Below are 22,512 nucleotides of genomic sequence, written 5' to 3' on the forward strand. Positions count from 1 at the left end.
AAATAAACTTTGGATTTACGGTCATGTGACTCAGAGACGTGACATCACATGACATAAACAAAACCAAAATGTAGCTTTTAGTTTCACAAGAGACGAGAACACATATCTCATGGGTGAATGGACATTTAACACAGGACTAACACTAATACAAAATCAAAGAGCTGACACAATTATAAATGAATTATATTCAACTATGAACTTAAATCAAGGCAGTCTGACAGTGTCACATCACAGTATTTAGCCCGCAACAACAAGATTGCCTTAAGCAGCTAAAGAAATCATGCAGGGAATATACAAAAAGAAGCAACAAGTGCATCTTTGATCCTTTGTATGGATCTGTCTGCATGGAGAGACGATAAGCAACATGACATGGCAATAAGCCTCAAATGTCCTTGTTGGAGCGGTAAAAAAGCACCAGACATGCAGTGTGACCAGCCTGCAGGTAAACCACCGGGGGTCAAAGGTACATTTATCTTTTATGTGAACACACACACACACACACACACACACACACACACACACACACACACACACACACACACACACACACACACACACACACACACACACACACACACCCTTCCACTTAGCATAAACAGACGTCAGAGACAGTAAAAGCTCTCTCTCCTTTCATCTTTAATGAAAAGCATATTTGGTTCTGCTCCCTCCTCCCCATACTCCACACCAGCACCCACGCAGCCATTCAGGTCCTTTATAGAAACATACAGTGTGCAGCGCTGCAGGGCTGAGCTGAGGGAAGCGCTCATTATGAACATCAAAGCCCTTCGATGGGCGCTGACTTGATCCTTTGAGATGATTGGAGTATCTCACTCAGGCAACAAAAAGCTCGGACGTATCTGCGCGGGATGCACATTCAATTACCCAGCGATTCAGGGCCGGCAGAGGGGGAGGAATGTAAAGATTTTTGAAGGAAGTGGGTCATCATTTTTTGCCAGGATGTGCTTGCAGTTGACGGGTGGGGGATCAGACTCCCACATGTTGCACCCGGGCCCCGGGGCCATGCTGAAGGAAGCTGCGGCTCTGTTGTGTGCCACCACAGAAACAGCTCATTGAACAACACTATCACAGAGTGACTGAGAATTCCTACAATAACTTCCACGTCAATTTGCATGTCATGCTCCATCTCTCAACTTGACATGTTGTTCCCGTGTTTTCACGACGGCCAGCAGGGGTTTATGGAGACAAAAGTCTGGGAGTGCTGCTGTTCTGATGGATTACTGAGTTTAGCTGCAGGCATTTTCTTTATGGTGGTGTTTGAGACAGAGAGCAGGGGGACAGAAGGATACTAGTGCCACCTACTGTTGATCATGTGACCTGCTTCAACACTCACAGGAGAAATCAGTGGCAACACATATGGCATTTAATTCCAATAAACGGTTGATAATAAACTATTTAGATTAAACTAAATGACTTTATTTTCTGCAAAGATTATAGCATTTGATGTGCATAAGAGACACTGTTTCTTTAATGAAGGTATAATATGTGACTATTTTCGCTTTTAAAACGTCTCAAAACAAAGACCTATGTGATATTTGTTGTTGAGTTGTGTAATCTTTTCAAAACATTTTTCAACCTAAGGAAATTCTACAATTGTGGAGTAGACACAAATTCCCATGATCCCACAAAGTAAATTAGCATCATTACAACAGGTCACATAAGAATGGTTATTTTAGAAGTTTCTTTTGACAGATTTTGGTATCTAATTTGTATATTTGTGCATTTATGAAAGGCACATCTGTTGTATTCTTCATGCTCATGCAAGGTGAAGTTCCTTAAAAGGACTCTGAAGTAAAGAAAGCTCTAAAAACTGGACTCTGACTCTAAAATCATGTCAAGAGCACTTTCAATTTCAAAGATTGAAATGTATCGCAAGGAAGGGTTTCAGGAAGTGAACTGATGTTGAGTGTCAGACAGAATGTATGAGGGGGGTGTGAGGAGAGAGACAAACAAAGAGCTGCTGACCTGCTGCTGTTTGAACGCTCACACTGAGGAATTTCCACACACAGGTACAGAATTCACCCAATATCCTCTCTATCTCTCTCTGCTCTGAATACAGACAGGTCAGTACATAATAGCACAAAATGGTTCCTTCGAAAAGTATAATCCATGCCTGCATGGTTCTAATGTAGGTTATGGTGCTCCAAACAACCATTTTCAAAGGCTATGTGATGCTAGATATACATGTACCAGAGCTCTAATTGGGCATTTGTGCGCAGTGTAAGCAACTTCATGAGTTTCTGATAAGTAGCCTTAAGTCACAGGATTGATGGATCTTTGTTTGTTACTCTCTTCACACCCCCCTCATACATTCTGCCTGACACTCAAGATCCACACTCACTTCACTTCATAAGCCAATTTAGAAAGAAATCAACTTTTAAGTTTCACGAAACCTTTTTAGTTTTGCAATTGAAAGTGTTCCGTGCTTGTGACATGATTTAAGAGTCTAGAAAAAGACTCCAGTTTTTTGTTTTAAGGCCTTACTTCGCTTCGGTGTCCTTTCAAGGGACTTTGCCTTGCATGAGAATGAAGGATACAACAGTCATGCCTTTCATAAATGCACAAATATTTAATTTAGATACCAGGAAAAGGATCAATTGTAATACCTTGTTTTATGAAAGTCATCACAGAAATACAATTGACTACAAAGAGGCACAAACACATCGCAAAATTACTACATGAAAATCTAAAATAACAAAATTACCACAAAGAGACCCCTCAGGGTAAAATCGCAAAATGATTACAAAACCACCACAAAAAGATGTAAAATTATTACAAATAGATTAATGACAAAGATACTTAAAATGACTAAAAGTAAACTATTTAATCGTAGGTGTCTTGTATATGTAGACAGAGTGAGGGGCCGCTAACATGTCTGTGCCCAGGGGCCCATTATCTTGCAATCCACCCATGTGTAAAGGTCAGTGTTGGTTCCTTTAAAGTTTAGACAGAACTTCTCAACCCACTACTGTGCAGGAGGCACTGCTGAATTTGACTTGCTTTTTGTCCCAACTCTAAAGGCCCAGACACACCAGGCAGTCACCAGAGAACTCGCCGACGCCGACGCCGACGCCGACGCCGACTGTTGCGTCGGCGAGTTCTCCTGCGTCTTGGCCAACGTCGCACTGGAACACACCGCAAAGACTTCAGCCGAGCACGTACGAACTGCGCATAAGTGAACATACAGTAGGAAATCTCTTCTGCACCATCTCATCATGTATACATATATTCCAAAATACAGGATTATCTGATCAATTATATCACCTAATCTAAAGATCATATCATTTTCAGGTTCATATTAGTATTTAGTGCCTCTACTGTGACATGTTTCCATGCTTTAATGTTCAAAAAACGTTTTATTTTTCTCATACTGCCTGAGCTGCATCACCTCTTTTCCCCCTCTGTCTGAAACCAGAGCCCAGTCTGCTCTTATTGGTTAGCTCTGTTGCGATTGGTCAACCACTTAGGGATGTCCCGCCCCTTAGCCTATCACGTACAATGTGTTGGAGCGCTAGCCAAGAGAAGCACAAATGTTACATATTGATGTCACTATGTCGCGGAAGTAAGCAAAGGAGTCCAATGGAGGCATTCAAGGCTGGAGGGAACTTTGGGATTTTAGCCTTTGCAGACCATTTACATGCACATAAACCTATATAAAACACTACAGGAAAGGGAAAACCCTAAAAAGCATAATAGGGATGCTTTAACAAAACTATAACAGCCCTCGGAGAGCGCAACCAAGGCTATTTTCATAAGAGAAAAATTATGCTTTCATCCACCAGTGAATTGGCTACGCTTTGAAATATATTAAACTCCGGTCTTCCAAGTTTCATCAAAGCAGTTGAAAAAACAAACTGAAGACAAAAGCTCCTTTATTGAGGCAACTAAAGAGAACAACCTTTCACTTCTGTCTTGATTTGTTTTCTTTCCTTTCACTCTTCTTCCTCACACTCAGTTTGACACACTGCTCGGGAAAAGCGTCACCTCTCAGAGGACGGCAACAACAACAGTTGGCCCTAACAGGTGAGAGTGAAATAACATGATCTGTGGATGACCCTCCATTCACTCTCATCCTCTCTGTCCCGCAGCATCTAAACTTACAGTCCTCCATGGTAACCTATTGTCAGTTGTGACAGTGATGACATGATTCTGATGGCTGCATCATTAACAGTAATGATGAATGAGCTACAGTTCCCTGCAGGGGGTCGGCCTCCTGCAGAGAGAACTCCTGCAGCCCACCATCATCTCGTGCTCCAAAAACAAAGTGGAAACTTGCAAATGTTTTCAGCTAAGTGCACTAAATGAAAAACGTAGATGGAGAAACAATGTTGTTGTCAATGGGAAATGTTTTACTTGAGCGACCGACAGTTGGTTGAGTATGGTTTTTGATTTGATCACAGGGAGAGATAAAATCGTATTTCATGTTGTTGTAAACGTCTGTAAAGGACTTTTATTCTGTAAAGCACATTGGTTGTAATAATGAAAGAGTGACAATTCATCTGTTCATTTGTACACAGTGCTTTGTACTTAATAATGTGTACTTTGTGCTATGTTCTTAGCATAGCTTAGTACTTACGGAAAGAATACTGAAAGGATCTCTTTTAGGGGCACTGAGCATTTGATGTTAAATTGTTCAAACTATTTTATAAGGATTTTGCATTGTATCTTAAAGGGCCCATGTCATGCTTTTCCGGTTATTACCCGTCCCCTTGTGTGTTATGAAGGTTTTTCTGCATGTAAACGGTCTGCAAAGTCACAAACCCTCAAAGTACACCCTGTAGCGAGTAAAACTCTAACACAGAAAAGACCTGTTTATGCTGCCCCAGAATGCCTCGTTGGAGATTTCTCATTTTCCATTGTTTTCTTCCTGGGTTCTGTGACGTGTGAATACCCAAATCAACAACAAATGACCGGATTGGCCCAAATGGACCAATCCGCGGAGCACCTCACACACCAGGATCCCTTGGCTAACTAACAGGGAGTCCCCATTGACTTGCATAGAGCTCCCTGAACGCTGGTAATAGACAAGTTGGGATGGCGGAGAAATGCTCTCCGCAGACCCATTCTCACAGCGTTATAAACCTTTTTCTTACTCAATATCAAGCCACACTTATTGTTTTTACTTCGGCTGTGAGTGTTTGTGTGTGCTCAGGATGAGTTTCGCTTGTTCTCGCTGTATCGCCGACCCGGAAACCTGTCCACTCCTCGCATCAGCGAGCCTCGCAACGTCCCGACCAATCAGAGCACACTGGGCTCATAGGGGGGGGGGGGCAGGAGCTCCAACAAGCCGTTTAGGACAGAGAGTGAATACACATACTATACAGAGATGCTGTATGAGAAACCTATGTGATTTTGGAAAATTGCACAATTTAAATCTATTCTCGTAGACCTCAACAATGGAATTATGATCAGTAGAAATGGCCATGACATGGGACCTTTAAAAGTGTGATTCGTGTCATCAATGTTAATCTTTTTACATTTTTTCATATCTTTATTTTATCATCAGTGATGATGGTCATCAGGGACTTTAGATATACGCTGTATTTGTTTGTTTCTGAACACCTAATCAAGATAAACAAGAAAAGGAAATGTTTAACTTGCGTAAAGTAATGATACAGATAAAGAGATTTACATAATAATGTCAAATAATAAGCGTCACCCTTATACTTGCATTAGTGATAACAGTATATCTTTATTACTAAGGTTGCTGCTGGTGTTCCAGCTTCTCCTGTTCCTGTTCCTGAGCTCTAATTATCACCCTGGTGTCACGACACACACTCCTGCCTTTGAACTGCAGGCTGGGCCACTGCTGAGGACACACACAGCTTTGATCACACACTTAAATCACACCGGCTTAGCAAAGGACTCAATGCACCATGATTACAGGTGAGTTATCCTTTTATTGTTAAAAAGGATACAGAGATAATAGTAATTATAATCATATAAATAATTTAAAAAAATGTTTTGAATTATATTTTATGTACTATTGTTATTATTCTTTCTTTACTGTTATTTCCTTATTATTTTTTGTTATTTATTCTTTGCTTTTTTTTTATTGTGAAAGAATTGCACATATTTCATATTTACTTGAGAAGCTTATTCACCCGAAACCAACTGTGAAGAAGTTTTCTTACCTGAATAGTTTTAATATTAGCACAGAGTTTATAATGTGTTTTGACAGAAGGACTAATAAAAGTGCAATAAGGTAAAAGAAGTACGAAAACAATATTGAAGAGAAGACATGATGAAAGATGAGATATGAACAATGAAAAACATGTCAACAAAATAAGAGAATAATAATAAATCACAAATAAGTAAATCAACAAATAGGGTTCTTATCTGTCAGTTTTATATATTTAGGTATGTGTTATCTTTGATGTCAGGCTGTAGTAATTGTCCTCAATACCTTATCACATCCCCAGAGTGTGTATCTCTCTGCTGGATGTTTCTCTTTCCTCTGTTTAGTTAGAAAGATGCATGTACAGTATGTCTCAAGATAAAACCTAAACACATCACTTCCTGTGAGCCAGAGGACTTCACCAGGAAGAAGCAAGCAGACACTGAGTGGAAAAGTTTACAAAGCTTATATTTGTTGGATCACTGCTGTGTTATGTGGAAAGTTTTCTCTAATAAAATGTCACATGTCTGAATAACATGAACAGTATGGGTTTTATTACTTTAAACGTTCTCAGTGTTAAGTAATAAGCAGGACAAAAAAGAACATTTTCCTACCTTAAATCGCACTTTCTTGAGCATCATCTTTGGATCCAGGTGAATAAACTGTGAAAATAAAACGTCACTGAACTTTTCCAACTGCTTAATCCAATCAGTGTGGACTGCCTTTAAAAAAGGCTACCCTCTCAATCCAAATCCAGTAAAAACATCCAAAGTGAGTGACGGTGATCTCCGCAGTGTGGTGTGTCTGCCCGCTGACTGACTGTGTGTTTAACGCCAGAGACAACAGTGTCTGCTCCAGTGTGGCCCTGCTCTCCCTCCTCCCTCACCCCCTCCCTCCTCTGAGACCCTTCACAAAGCTAATCAGCCTGCTCATTCATTCGTAAAACAGACACACCCTCTTTTTATGACTGGATGGCTGCTATTAACACCCCCCACCCCCTCTAACAAACACCTTACAGTCCAAATATGGCTGCTGCTAAGCTCTCTTGAACCTATCTGACCCTTTAAAGCCCCCCCCCCCCCCCCCCCCCCCCCCCCCCTTAACGCTCCTCATCTCCCAGCATTTACCCATCTGTTGGTCCGGGCTCGGCGTCTCAGCCCAGCATCTGACTCGCCTCCTCTTCGTCGCTCTTCTTCTGTTCACTGTCTGCAAGAAAAGTATGTAAATTCCCTCTGCTATGAATCAAAATCATCATTTATGCTCCCATTAAATACTAAAACAGTCCATGTAAGTGTCAGGGAAAATTACAACAATGTCAAGAGTTATATCTTGGGAACATTTATGCCCTGAGCCTTTTACTAGAGGTCATATGTTCCTGTGATGACACAAAATGTGACTGAATGGGGCTAAAGAAATAAGAGAGGCACTGTTTTGACACTCGAAGAAGTGTTTGTTTGGCCTTTGATCCCATGCTGCTTCTCACACACACATTAAAAAGTGCCTACGGTGATGGAAGTGTTCTCAAAATTCTGTATAAAAGTATACATTTCAAGCTGCTAGTAGTTTACTTGAGTATGTCCATGTTCTGCTACTTTATACTTCTATCTCGGAGTGGAATATTGCTCTATTTACAAAAAGAATTGTATCTGACAGCTTAAGTGACTAGTTACTCTTGCATAAAAACACATGTTTGAAGGATTTGACAAGCCCCCTACACAACATTTATAATATGCACTTACATTTGGAGTAAAACCAGAAAAACCTATCATGAGCTATGCTGCATTATATGTTGTTTTACTTTTTATACTTTAAGTACATTTGCTGCTCATACTTTTACTTGTAACAGTGTTTTGAGATAGTAGTATTTCTGATTTTGCTAATGTAGGCCAAACAGATTCCTCCACCATTGTCTGTACTATACAAGTATTTACAGTTACCTGCTTAATGTCAGAGAATAAACTTTTCTTCAGGCAAACCTCACCTCACTGCATTGTCGTTAAAGTAGATGAACCCTTTAGAAGTTTAGTTAACTACAACAAAAGCCCAGCAGTTAGTCATTGCTGACAACAATTCATATTTTGTGTCAAAATATTTACGTTGCTGATGCCAATTATACCTATTTAAGTTTGTGATACATCACATGAAGTGATATGTGATATGAGAAGAACATGACTGTTTAATTTTTACAGGTTGACTGTACTGTATGTATGATATCAGTCCTGACTGAAGTATTTCAATAATTATTATATATATTATAAAGATTGCCATGTGTCACTAAGATCCAATGGATGGACCCTAATCCACTAACAATTTCTCTAGCACCACCATGAGGTTAATATTGATGGTTGTCAGTGAAGCCTCTTGAAAGCTGTTCTCATTGACGTCATATTTTAGCAAAATTAAGTCTTATAACTTTGGTTATCCTTCAGTTTTCATATTGTGCCATCAAATTTAAGTTTGTATTCATAAAAAAAATAAGTATGACCAAATACCCACTAAACTAATGACATTTCACATCAACCTGCTTATTAGCAAATGTTAGCATGCTAACACACTCATACATGAGGGTGAACATGGTAAATACACCTGCGTAACATCACTATGCTAGCATTCTGACATTAGCATTTAGCTCAACGTTCAGTCCAGCTGCAAGCATGACTGCAAAAAAAGGTCTTAACTTGTGAATTTCTGGATAATGTAAGAAATTATTATCTATTACACTTTGAGGTCACACTACTCCAAAGCCTTTGACATAATGCTAATGCTACAGGTGACATTGGTTTTCAAGGCTTGATTTAAGAGGGTTACAAACTTACTAACCAAAAGGGCTGGGAACCACTGTGTCAGCTGCTGTGCTTTAGCAGTACAATAAAGATCAGACATGAGTCACTAATGTAGAAATACAACCTGTGGCTCACAGCTCCATGTTTAGACTGGCTCCTGTGACCCTCACAGCTAATGAGGGATGTCTCGTGTGACCAGACAGCAGGAGTCATTTCTGAAAGATTAAAGTTGACTGTATGACCTATTTCTCTCTGCTGTGTTTACGACTTCACAACAGTTGAAAAAAGTTTTCCTGAATAGTTTTTCAAAGTGTTTGTTGTGATACTAATTGTGTGCACTATGCTCCATGTCATAAATTGGACTAAAAACATTTATCTTATTCCAGGTGAGCTTTAATCTTTCAATGTACTCTAATACCAAAGACCCTTTACCAATAATCCTGACATTTATTTTTTGCTTCTAAGGTCAAAACAATACTGTATAAAATACGCTAAACCAACTTTATTCAGATGGGAAAAAGTTAACCGTATAATGCTCCTAATTCTGAACTTAAGACAATTTAGATCGCTATAAATATTTATTTCCACTTACCTCTCAGGGCTTCCGTACTAAATGACTGTTTACCTACATGGTACCGGATTTATAAAATGCCCAGAGCCAGAGAACTAGCTCCATTAAACAGTAATACATTCTTGTATAATTCCCAACTGGGTAAATTCATCTTGCTAAATCAAGCCAATCTAATTTGGCTCATTACCAACACAAAAACCAGAGTCAGGCGTACATTTTCAATAATACATTTTATTCCATTAAAGATTCTTTTTTCTAATTGTACACTGGAATGTTAAGATTCCCCTTCAGTAATTTAGTTAAAAATGCTCAATCTAGTCATTTTCAACCCCACATCCACACAACCATTGCTAAATCGAAAGTTGGGGAGTACAAATGAAAAAAAACAAAAAACGATAACATAAAAGACAAATGTTATAACTTGAATAATGTTGATGTACTAGGAGAATGCAAGTAAAGGATGAGCGGGTGGATGAGCAGGCGGGGTGGGGGTGGGGTAACAGGATGTGATTCTTCTCTGTGTGTGTGGATAATAAGCAAACACACCCACTCCGTACAGGATGTTAGATTAAGGGCTTGAAAGTTGTTCCTGGGTTAAGATCAAAGTACTTTTTTCCTACTCCGTGATATCTGAGGGCTGGTCATTGGATTTTAATGGACCGGAGAGAAAAATGGCGTCTATTTTTGAGGAGTGGTTGTGTTGGCATTACGCAAAAAGATAGGAATTCCACAGATGCAGAAGTATTCATTGGTAGGTAACTTCGCCTGCGTCTGAGAAATCCTCACAAAGTCCTGCTCTTCACTGTCAAATTTCATTATCCGGATAAGTGGTATAAACAATGACAAATCATACAGTAAAAAAATATCAGTTAAAAATGTAAAGAAGAATGATTTTGCTGATGATAACGGCACACAGATTTAACTGAGAACTAAGTGTCCTCGCAAGAATGAAACAAAAAAGATCATCTAAAGTGAGATATCAAGAGTAAATCACGATAATTTAACGACTAAAGAAAGAAAGGTTTATAATGATTGGGACAGCTACAAATCAGCAGTTATTATGGATAGGGAAATCTGAAAGACAGAAAGCAAGAACCCCCGTTATCGATGAACCATTGCAATGTGAAGAAGACGGGGTGGGGAGGGTGCCCCCCCCCCGCAGTCATCCTCTACTTACTCTCAAGTCCTCTTTACAGTTCTGCCTGGCGAACAGCATCGGTTTACTTTTTTTTTTGTGTTTTTTTTTCCTGTTTCAATTAACTCTATATATAGATGATCCTCTCTCATACAAACATATAAATACACCACCGCTGCTCTGCTCCACCACAGGAAGAGGCTCTACCGGCGGGCTGATGTAGTCCTGTCGATGTACACAGTCTCTCAAATAGTAGACAGGGTGGGCAGGCAAGAAAATCTTCAATCTTTCTCTGTAGCATAGATTTGGACTTTTTTTTTGTTGGTGATTTTTTTGATTTAGTTGTTTCCTTTGAATTATTATTTTTTTTACAGGATTTCGTATTTGTCGACGAGAAAGGAGATTTCTGAAGAGAATCGAACGGAGGTGTCGCCGTCTACGAGGGTCGCTTTGGTAACCTGGGAGAAAGGGAAAAAAAAGAGAGGAAGGAAATTAACAACAAACAGGCAACAGCAGCAACAGGAAGTGGTTTATCGTAAATAACATTCCTGAGCACAGGCAGGAGAGATAAACTGGTTTTGCATATTTTGGCATTTCTTTCCTGTAAGTATACCACTTTAATTTCCAATCTTTTATCCATAATACACCGTTATAGTACACATTTATCTGGCCATTAATTAGCCTCAGGCCAATATAAATGCATTGTGAGATTCGAAAAGGCCCCCCCCCCCCCCCAAAATGTGGCTGATAGTTAACAAAGTACCTTGATATGGCTCCCTTTCATTTGGATTTATTTTCAATATGCATTACGGTTTATGCGCAACATGTTACAGTAAATAAAGTGTGGATTAAGAAATTGCAATGACACACACACACACACACACACACACACACACACACACACACACACACACACACACACACACACACACACACACACACACACACACACACACACACACACACACACACACACACACACACACACACACACACACACACACACACACACACACACACACACACACACACACACACACACACACACACACACACACACACACACACACACACACACACACACACACACACACACACACACACACACACACACACACACACACACACACCACACACACACACACACACACACACACACACACACACACACACACACACACACACACACACACACACACACACACACACACACACACACACACACACACACACACACACACACACACACACACACACACACACACACACACACACACACACAGTGATGTGTTCAGATGTCTTGATGACAGTACATAAATAAAGTTTACAACCGCACTGCATCAAACCTCCACACTGACAAATCTGAAAAAGTTTGCCATCTTTTGTAGATTAATGCCTGAAACAATTAATTAATTACATCACTCAAAATCATTATAATTTGGTTGATAACTTGTTCTGAAGATCTAAGAGGCAAATGTACTCTGCCTTTCAACACAGTAGAGCTGCAATAAATTATGTTTCTAACGTGCAGTTTTGTAGCTTTGACACTAATGTTTAACCTTTGTGTCGTCTTCCCATCAACTTTGCAATTGTTGTCCTCCCAGTTTATAAAGCAAATCATATAAATCTTTACCCAAATTAGTTTTACACCTTCTTAGCCAAATTGAATCCGAGTTTGACTATTCTTTTTATTACTGTGGTCATAGGTAATGGTTCACGACAAATAAATAGAGAAGCAATTCAAACGCTTCTTCCTATATACATGAAGGAGCTGGTCAGAATATTAGGAAACCTCCCCAAAGTGATGCAGTCCATTACAACACCACTAACCCTGACCTCAATGTGTTAAACTCTCAGTGGTTAGTGTGGGGGAAACTTCTGTATCAATGGAGAGTCAGGACTCCGAGAGACACGAGACTCTGCCCGGTCATAAACTGGCAACATCAACAAAATGCTAGGGCAGCCCCTCCTTATGGGAGATAGCATGCTGCCCAAGGCTGGGCATCTGCGTCAGAAGGCGAAGGAGGACATGCAGGGCTAATTATTCCCTGACAGTTAGAAGAAGCTTCCGGTATCTCACCTGGATGTCGCAGTAGTTGCGCTTGGACACGAAGGTCACGGCGATGGGGAAGAAGTCGTTGGGCTGCCCGGCGATGCTGAACTCCATGCTGCCCGCCTTGTTGTTGACGTCGATGACGGGTAGGCACCACTCCAGAATGTTCCGCCTGCTGTCGTGTTTGTACTCTCCGTCCAGATCCCCGATTAAAGGAGCGCCCACTCCAGACCTGCAGGGGGACAGGAGCACACAGAGGGGTCAGTAGAAGAAGAAACAGAGGTACGAGGATGTTCTGTTGGCATGCATTCTCACTCACTTTAAAAATGCTCTGATATATTTAAAGAAAATAATTGTAAAAAAGAGGAAATGTTATTATTTATATTTCGTTATTTTTAAGAGTTTCAATTCAACTAATTTCATTCACAATGGTTAAAAAGTTAATAAGACATTAATGTGAAATGGAACACCCCAATAAGCCTTAGAATAGGGGACCAGACTGCAAAACAAAAGTATTTAAAATATATATCACCAACACATCTAGAATTGGAGAGAGTTCATGTTTAATACAGAAACATTACAAGCTAAAAACATTTAAACTAACCAAATATACTAAAGAATAAGCAAAGAATAAAAAAAAACCTACTACTCATATTAATGTACATTTAATGCTACAGGGATACTTTTACAACTGCTGCAATATGCTTAGCAACTTTAACTTTGATGCATTTACAATTTTTGTGTCATGTCAGATTTAACAAAAAAAGAAAAATGACTCCCACCTAATGGAAAATAAAACCCCCTTCTTCGCTATGAAAAAATAAATATTCAGTCGTTATCATTATTACCAAATACTTATTGATTTTCTGAATTTAACCCATTTAAAGCTATTCTTTGATATAATGCACGAGTCTTTTTCTATAAGAAATCAGTGGATGTACTTACGGTACAGGGATGCTGATGACCACGTCGTTGAGCTCGAGGCTCTCCTCCTGCAGCTCGTATTCGATGTTCACATCACAGCCAGTGGCGCTCTCTGAAGGCCAGCAGTTTACTGTGGGAGGAACCGGACACTTTTAATATGTCATACGTCACATTAGAGTCTTCATGTACAAACTAGCCTGTCAAAAGGAGACGATGAATAACTGTATGTCTCTATACGAGTCCCTCAGGAGAAGCACACTCACTGGTTAGAGGTATGAGGGCCTCGTCTGTGGTCTGCAGTCTCCACTTGAGCACACCGACATCGTTGTTGAGAGGGAAGGACTTCTCCGGGTTCTTCAGGCCGATCACCGAGTCAGTTGTGAACAGCTTCTTGTCCACGTTGGGATGTGTCTGAGGAGGGGAGACCGAGACACAATTACATTATTCAATGTTGTGAAACTAAGAAAAGTTGTATGTGGATGCATGTACGCATTACGAAAATGAGTTTCGTTACCCATTCCTAAATGAAAGTAGTTTGCCATTTAAAATGCATTATTCCAAAAAAAATCTATTTTTACATTATCCCTTACATATAATATAACATGCATCTTTACTGTCTGTCACATTATTGTTTCAGAATATGTTGAGGATCGTTGGTAAACGTACTTGCAGCTGCAGCCCTTTGTTGTCGTTGTTGTTGATGATGAGGCGGATGCGTCCGCTCTTCTCGTCTGTGACTCGGAGCGTGACCATGCCCAGCAGCTCCATGTTCTGAAGACCGCCGTCACGGCCGCAGGTCAGCGAGATCTTCTCCTCCACACGCAGATGTACGCTGCAGAGGGAAACAAACCCAAACAGACTTCAAGTCATGGACAAACCCCAGAGAAGACTCAGGTAATATTTATGAGATGTGCAATAAAGATAATTTCACAATGAAGAGTTTTAAACCAACACTCCTGCACATGTAACACATGTATTAGAGTGTGGAGTAAAGAATTCCTTTAAAAACAGCAAATGGGCTATTCCAAAACCATCAAAGACTATTCAAGGCAAATACATTATTATTACAAGAGGACATGAGAGGATTCGCTTATTGGTTCTTAAGAAAAACCTCCCAAATATTGTAGATGGACAACCCTGAATGCATCTAATGTCAATATATTGAATTCCATGTTCAGTTAAAACAATATGATAATTGTAATAGTACATGAAACATAACACTTCTTAATTATTTGAATTGAAAATTGCTTAATGAAAAGCTTGGTGTCAGTATGACAAAAAGCAGCTCTTGTTGCATTCAAGTCCATATCATTCATCACTTTCGATTGTCAATATATGAACAACTGAAAAAAAGGGACTTTTCGACTCTTGGTTTGCTATAACTTAAACAGATTCTGTGTAAAAGACATTTGACGTTCATGCTATCCCTCTTTTCAGCCCCCATGCAGCTCCTACAGTGTGCAGCTAAAGCAGCTAAAAAGGGGATTACTTCAGGTAATTCATCCAGACCCCCGAGGCTGATCTGGCTCTTAAATTGTCGAGCTTCCAAACGTATTATCAGCTAACTTACTAAGCAACCAATCCATGTAGCTTAAGTAGCTAAAGTACAGCTAACTGGCTGATGTATCTTACCTACGGTATGGTTGCTTTGTAAATTCAGCTGAAATGTTTAAACCGACAAGCTTGTTTGTATCATGGAGCCGATAATCCCCATAAAATATAATAATAGACATTCTAAATATGTGATATATGATTTCAAAGTCAAGTCAATGTTTTGGCTGAAGCACAGGATGCTAGCTTGCGACTACCGAGTGTGAAAACAGGATGCTGACTGCAGTTCCCTAAACATCCACCAGTGTCCACAGGGGTTATTTGAAGGTTCCAAATAACTTATGGCGCATTTCCACTGCAGCGCGTAGCACGCTTTAAGCGTGCCGTGCCAAACCCGGCCCGTTTTTTGTTGCGTTTCCACTAGTGGTAGTTCCGGCTAGCGGGTACTTTTTCACAGTTTTTCTGGCCCTCCAAAATCGTGGTTCTTTCCGGGCCAACAACCGGGCTGAGTATGCTAAACTAGTGAGAGAATCGCTGGCAAGGGGGCTACAACTACAACAAAATGAACACATTTTATCGTGATTTAATTGTAATACACGTTTCAAAATGATGCCGAAGTAACAACATACTGATACCGGTTAGTAAAAACCATGAATTAATGCTTTGACAAGTCTGCAGACAGACGGCAGGCGAAAAACCTTTTAAAATGCGTGTTTTCTAAATGGAGATTGGCTAAGCTAACGCAATATATGCTCCGACCGTCCACACTCACAACAACGGCCTATACAGACATAAATAAAGCAGCGACTGTATTCACCATGACACAGGCAGTCTGTGGTTTGTACTTGTTTAACTTTTGTCTAGTTTCTGAACAGATATGAGGAGCTGTGAGCTCTGAGGGCTAACAGCTGACGGCTGATGTTGGTTTTGTGGTTCGCATTGAAGAGGACGTCACGGCTCCGCCTACACTGCCTTACTATAGTTACTACCCCTGGTACTAAACTGTAATGGAAACGCAGCATAAAGTGAGCCTGGCCTACCAAGGCCCAACTATACCGTACTAAGCCGTGCGAGGCCCTGCAGTGGAAATGCACCATAATGGCGCATTTCAGAGCTGAAGCCACTTTGACTATTATCTGTTTTTCGAATAAAGCTTTGAGGCACTTGCAAAAACGAACAATTGCAGAGTAATAAACAATATATATATAATTAGTCATAAAGGTTGCGGTGAGTCTTTACCCCTCCACATTGACTGGTGGCGGCAGAGCTTTAGATACATCGGAGCCTCTCTTCCCTGAGGTTGGCATGATGGTTTCACCCTCGGACTTGAGCTTGTCAACAAAGTTGTCCACCTCCTTCCCTTTAGCGCCCAGTTTCAGAGCCTTGCTGGGTCCACTTTGTCTGGAAAAAGAAAAAACATCACAACAGGGTTTTCAACAACTAAAAACAGGATCAACCATTGAACATTCAAAAGCCTGTAAACAACAATGAAACCCAATACTAGTTACCTTATGCTTCAACAGCTATAGGGCATTTTCACATTGCTTTATTATGTGTTGGTACTTCCGGTTAAAGCGTAATTACTATTACTTGGTATAGCGTTGCCAGCTTTGTCAACATTTACTTGCCAAACATTTTGTTGTTGTTATTAAGCTTTTGAATGTGTGTGTCTGAGTTTATCCAAATAAAGCATTCTTGAGAATATATTTATTAGCAATGTTTGGAGCTGTAAAAAGCTGCCGGCTGTAAGAGGTGGTCGGCTTAAAGAAAGCACTTTAACACAATGTTTGAATGTTTTAGATGGGTAGCTAATGTAAACTAGCTGAGGTCGATAGATCATGATGGTTTGTAGCTTGTAAAGAAGATGGCTAACGTTTGCTAGCTTGTTAGATAGACATATGGCTAGAAAGCAAATGTTTGCTAGTTAGCTAAAATGTGCTATCTTAATAGCTCACTGACAGGTTAATTTAATCTGAGTTTATTATCCGTTGACGTGAGCGTTAGTTAACAGTCTGAGCGGCTGATATGCTTTGTTACTTTTTGTAGCTCCTCATAGCGGAGCCATCGACACCAAAAGACACTACAGAGTTATTTAAAAGTGTCCTCATATAGCTTTTGGGCAATTTTACAGCCGACGGATGTGGTAATGTAGACCATTCCATCACTGCAGTGTAACTGCAAATGATCCAAATAAATGTTTTATTGTTAACAATCCTGCAAGTGCTAAATCGAAAGAACTTACACATATGCGTTTGAACAGGAAGTGGGAAAAGGGGCGGGGCTTCATAAAGTGAATGGCAAAACCAGACGTATTTCTTGGAGTGGTACCTCACGGCGGCTGGTGTGATCTTGGGCTTCTCAGGCTCCACGATGGTGTCTGTGATGATGGACCCTGAGGACATGCTGGTCATGCCAGGGGCGCTGCCGAAGCCTCCGTAGGTCGACACCTTCTTTCCAGAGCGCTCAGCGTCCCTCCTGGCCTGCTGCAGCTCCTTGGCCTTTCTCCTCATCTCTGCCTTAGCCTCTCTTTCCTGGGTCTGTGGATAAAAACAAAAATATTTTGTGTTTTTATAAACAATATAACAGTCATACACAGAAAGAAACACATGGTTTTCACTTGTGTTTTGATTGCTGAAAACCTGTGCAGTGTTGTGAATACATTTTCAACTAATGGATAGAAATGGTAACCTCATCTACAATGTGATACAATGCACACTTTGTATAAGATGTAAAAGCACATTGCTGACAAGACAGCCCCATGGAGATGATTAAAATATGTCTTGTGTAATAAACCAGACGGATGCAACAGTGTGATCTCACCTCTCTGACAGCCCGGAAAACCTTCTCCTCGTGGGAATCCATCTCTGTGAAGGTGCGGATCTGAGCCAGGTTGACGTTCTCTCTGTAGCCGAGTGCAACGATCTCATCGAAGGCAAAGATCAGGTCGAAACAGTGATCTGATATTTCGCTCTCCTCTAGCACACGACAGTATTCGGGGATCTGGAAGGGGAAGGAGGAACAAGTTAAATCCGACAATTAAAGAAAAGTAAGCATTTTGAGATAAAGTGAAAGCACAAGTGGCACGGGTCAGTAATCATTTCTACATGAGTCTTGGCTAAAAGCATGACTGCTGACAAATCCACTGAACACTAGTTGCTGTACAGTATTAAAGGCAGTGCTGGATGTTCAAAACTCTGTGTATTATTACAGAGGTCAGGCTCCGAGTATAATTGTGGTATTGATTTATGGTGGAGTTTATGGTAATAGCCTCGATCATTTGAACATTATCTCTCTAGATATGGATATGACCTAGATCATTCTTGTTTAACTTCATTGCGTTTACATCTGTGTTTGTTTATATAACAGTTTAATTAACAACTTAGCCATCAGGATACCAGAATATTCCACAGGGTTTTTCTTATTAAATCATATTGAGCATTACACAGACATTGCACAGTTTTGTTCAAATAGCCTGAGGGTTCATTTTACTTTATAATTGTAATAGTGTGGTTTTTACTATTTGTTGTTTTCCTTAATTAAGGAAATTGTAGTATTTTTTCAATTCCCAATTAAAATGTATCTGTTTTGTATTACATGATTTAATTAGGAAATATTATGCTTGGTATTTCAGAACTACTTTTTCAAAGAAAATGTAATACGAACATAAATCCCGAAAATCAACCCACAATGGGTTTTAGTACTAAAGAAATATATATATTCAATTTCCTGCTTGCTTTTATCCAAAACATAAAAGGGCAATAACATAAATTAAATAGTTAAAATAAACCAGCGGTGTGATATTTCTTGAAAATCAATAACATTTACTATAAAATACAGGAACCAAAGCAGTGCAGCATTATTGTGATAAATAATACATTTTGGTTTTTAAACAAATGAACTTATTAGCTTGAAATGAATAGCTTTTAAGTAAGCTAAAAACTATCGCTTTATGAGTTGTGGTCATACTGTTTTCTCTGATGATACTTATTAATATAACAACTACTTATTTTCCATATAATATTCTCCTAATTCAATGCTTTTTGTTATGAGATATGATATAAAAGACCCAGTGTTGAACATGACTTTGCCTAAAATTTGAACATCATTTTATGGTCTTTAGTTTATTTTGTCTGAGTTTGTCATGTGTATTATATTTCAGCTAAAATTAAAATTAAGAAAAAATTGAATTGTTCATAAATGGTTGTACTTAGGAATTTATAATGGAGTATTAAAGAAGCAAACAGTAATCCATTATGTTGGTTTTAAGCTTCATATGTACATAGTGTTGGATTTCCAAATGCATACTCCTACATATAAAGCCATTAATGCACACTGGGATGCTGAGAATTGCTATAGTACATGCTAAAATAACTCAAAGGAGAAAAACAAGAACCTGGCTGACAGCTTTCAGTAATTTGATGTGTGATACAGAAAGGGATCATTAAAGCAATTGCCATTCTCCACACTGCAATGTGTCATGTTAACTGTATATCCTCTTATAATGAACATCATTCCTAGGCATAGGCAGAAACAGCTGCATGTTTCCTTACCACGCGGGAGAAGAGTCTGAGGGTCTCCAGGTCCTCCAGGATGTTGCTGTTCTTGGTGGTGATGAGGACCATGTAGAGTTTTTCCAAGGGCTGGTACACATAGCGAACACTGTCTGTTTCCACAAAGGTGTGCTGCTTGCCTGTGTTCATCAGTTTAGGGAATGCAGCCAGGAGACCCTCAATGCGTGTCCGGGTCATTTCCACAAACTGCCGCGATACGATGGCCTTGCCGGCCTTGGTGCACACCGCCGCTGCCAACAGCACCTGGAGGTGGAGAAAAAACGGACTGTTGTAGTACCTGCAGTGCTTCAGTTTTATTATTAATAAAAACACATTGTACATGCATACTTTATTTGAGCATGGAACTGTTAGCTCAAGGCAAAGGTAAGTCATGGGGATACATTAACTGTACTGTGCAAATGATACAGTTCCTCTTTCCTTTAACCCAAATTCCAATAATGTAAGCCTCTGTCTAGGGAGAGCACATCTTACCAAGTCGAACATCATTAAATGAAATGTTTTCTTAAGACACATTTGTGTTTAAAATGCAGCCAATCCACCCTCTCACCAGAGGTCCTACTTTATTATTTGTTTGCACTGCTTGAGGCAACCTACTGTGTTAGGTTTTTCGTGGAAGAAGACTGTAGTTGCTGCATGGCAACTAGCTATACAACATGGCATTTTATTAAAACAATTACTACAACATGTCCCAAATTTGACATTGTTTATAATGAATTCAGAAAAAATAAGGTTGTGTTAACAATGTTTGTATGTCTGACAAGAAACCAACGGACCAACAATTCTAAAGGTGTCTGGTGAGGCGTTCTCAACACACTAGACTAGGACCACAGCAGTGTTGACCGGTACCATTCGTTTCCAGTAAATTAACCAGTGGTTTTAAAGACACTAAGTAGATTACTCAATTACTGTACTCGATTACAATTTTGAGGAATTTGTACTTGACTTAAGTATTTCAATGTTGTGCTACTTTGTACTTCTAGACCACTTGAAATGTTTGAGAGGTATTTGAGAGGTAAATCGTGTACTTTTACTCTCTTACATTTATTTAATACCTTTAGCTACTTTGCAGAAGTAGGAATAATGATGTGAAATATAAATCAACCCTTAAATAAGACTTAAGTTACACCTGGAGTAAATTCACAAGCTACCCTGCAGTATACAAAGTGATTAAAACAAGCTGCACCTTTACCAGCTGTGACAAACACTTAAATGCGTACATTATATATACTTTTGTTCCTTTACTTGAGTTACATTTTGAATGCAGGACTTTATGCAGGATTGTGACATTCAGTGTATTTCTACATTTACTGAAGTACAAGATCTGAGTACTTCTACCACCCGAAAATAACTTACATAAAACTGTAAGTGAAGGTTAATTAAATTAAGCGTAATATGAGTACACTGTGTATTTCACTTAGGGAAATGAGGGAAGGAACTGTATGTATTCCACCTTGACAAGGGCTGAAGTTAGAAATGAAAGATACCGACTGCAACGGATCTGAACTTGATGCAGACAACCAACAACTGAGGTTAACGTTGACAGCCCTTTATACATGCTGTAACAACATGTTAGTAACCATGATAATGTATATATGGATTAAGATAACTCAATGACATTATACCGTGTTGCCTGGCTTTAGACATGACAGCAGGTAACGTTAGCTCGGGTTAGGCTAGTGACAGGAGCTAACGCTAGCGCTAGCTTGTCAGGCTAGTTAACGTCAGCAATGTCTGCACACTCTGAATCAACTACTGACCTAAAATATGACTCTGTATAATGAAACGACGATTCATTTAGTTAATTTAAAGACATTAATATGAAGTTAGTATTGTCAGAGCTGTGGAAACCAACGTGTGGTTTTCCTGTTATTTCGCTCTTGGACAGGCTAGCTAACTGATACCCAGGTTTAGCTAGTTGCAGGTTAGCCAGTGTTATGATCATTGCTAGGCCCGATGAAAGCCAGGGAAATACCCGGATATTAGACTGTCACTCACCATTTTGGTCTCTCTCTATGGAACGACGATCTTCCGTCTCTCGTGTTTCTTGATTTGGTGATTTCTAGTCAGTCTGGAATAGAAAGGTGCGAATGTACAGCTGACTTCAAGTTGTGTGATTGTTAGCTAGCTAGCGTCAATATGGCAGCAGGACAGAGCCACGTCTCCACCGGAAGAGCAGCGATAGAACTGCCCACCGTGGAAACCAGTGACGTGTTCCCCAAAATGTTGGCCGTGTTGCATAAATAAGTTACTCGTTCTACTTCCACACACAGGCGCTCCTTTCTCTTTTCCTCTTTTTCTCTTATTGAGACTCTCAATTTGAGAGTAATAGATAGATAGATTCATATAAATAGATAGATCCAGCTACCGATGTCTACCTTTCATCCATATTCCGTATTAACAAACCATGGTTGTAAGCATTTTCATTTCATTTTGAGTTCATACTGTATGTGACATAGTCTACTGTATTTTATATATGTATATAAAAAGCACATACGTGCAAAAAGCAACCTTACAAATGAAATACATTGCACATGTATTCTATATTATTAAACATTTATTTATTGTACATTTATAAACTGTATCAAACTGCATTTAAACATTTCAACCAACCCTTTGACCTTCATGTAGCAGAACTAAACTGGCGTGAACTGGTTTGAGTTAAATAAAATAAATGGGTTGGAAATATGCACCGGTAAAGCACAATATCAACTTCTAAATTCTACCTGATCTTAAGATATGTGTGCTTATTTGTTGCAGATTCCGGAAACATGTGTTACAATTATGCAAA

General features: G+C 39.6%; 2 protein-coding genes across 6 annotated transcripts in view; both read right to left on the reverse strand.

The window, feature by feature from the left end:
* Window positions 1-6,995, reverse strand: part of phldb1b (pleckstrin homology-like domain, family B, member 1b) — a 135,377-nt gene extending 128,382 nt beyond the window's left edge. For 3 of the 5 annotated variants that reach the window (XM_034113243.1, XM_034113244.1, XM_034113241.1), the window contains exon 1: window positions 6,751-6,994. In XM_034113243.1, the coding sequence (XP_033969134.1) occupies window positions 6,751-6,777 (27 nt within the window). In that variant the 5' untranslated portion in view covers window positions 6,778-6,994. Of the gene's footprint in view, window positions 1-6,750 lie in introns of all 5 variants that reach the window. The other 2 variants (XM_034113246.1, XM_034113245.1) reach the window with 1 other exon arrangement.
* Window positions 6,996-9,701: 2,706 nt separating this feature from the next.
* Window positions 9,702-21,949, reverse strand: arcn1b (archain 1b). The gene is made up of 10 exons (XM_034112945.1): window positions 21,720-21,949; window positions 19,704-19,967; window positions 17,974-18,153; window positions 17,482-17,690; window positions 16,393-16,554; window positions 14,269-14,434; window positions 13,866-14,013; window positions 13,624-13,732; window positions 12,706-12,910; window positions 9,702-11,083 (listed from the first exon to the last, which is right to left on the reverse strand). The coding sequence occupies exons 1-10, from the start codon at window positions 21,720-21,722 to the stop codon at window positions 10,994-10,996; spliced, it is 1,536 nt and encodes a 511-aa protein (XP_033968836.1). The 5' UTR covers window positions 21,723-21,949; the 3' UTR covers window positions 9,702-10,993.
* Between the last annotated feature and the right edge of the window lie 563 nt (window positions 21,950-22,512).

This window comes from Trematomus bernacchii, unplaced genomic scaffold (genome assembly GCF_902827165.1).
Source record: "Trematomus bernacchii unplaced genomic scaffold, fTreBer1.1, whole genome shotgun sequence".
Taxonomy (NCBI): domain Eukaryota; kingdom Metazoa; phylum Chordata; class Actinopteri; order Perciformes; family Nototheniidae; genus Trematomus; species Trematomus bernacchii.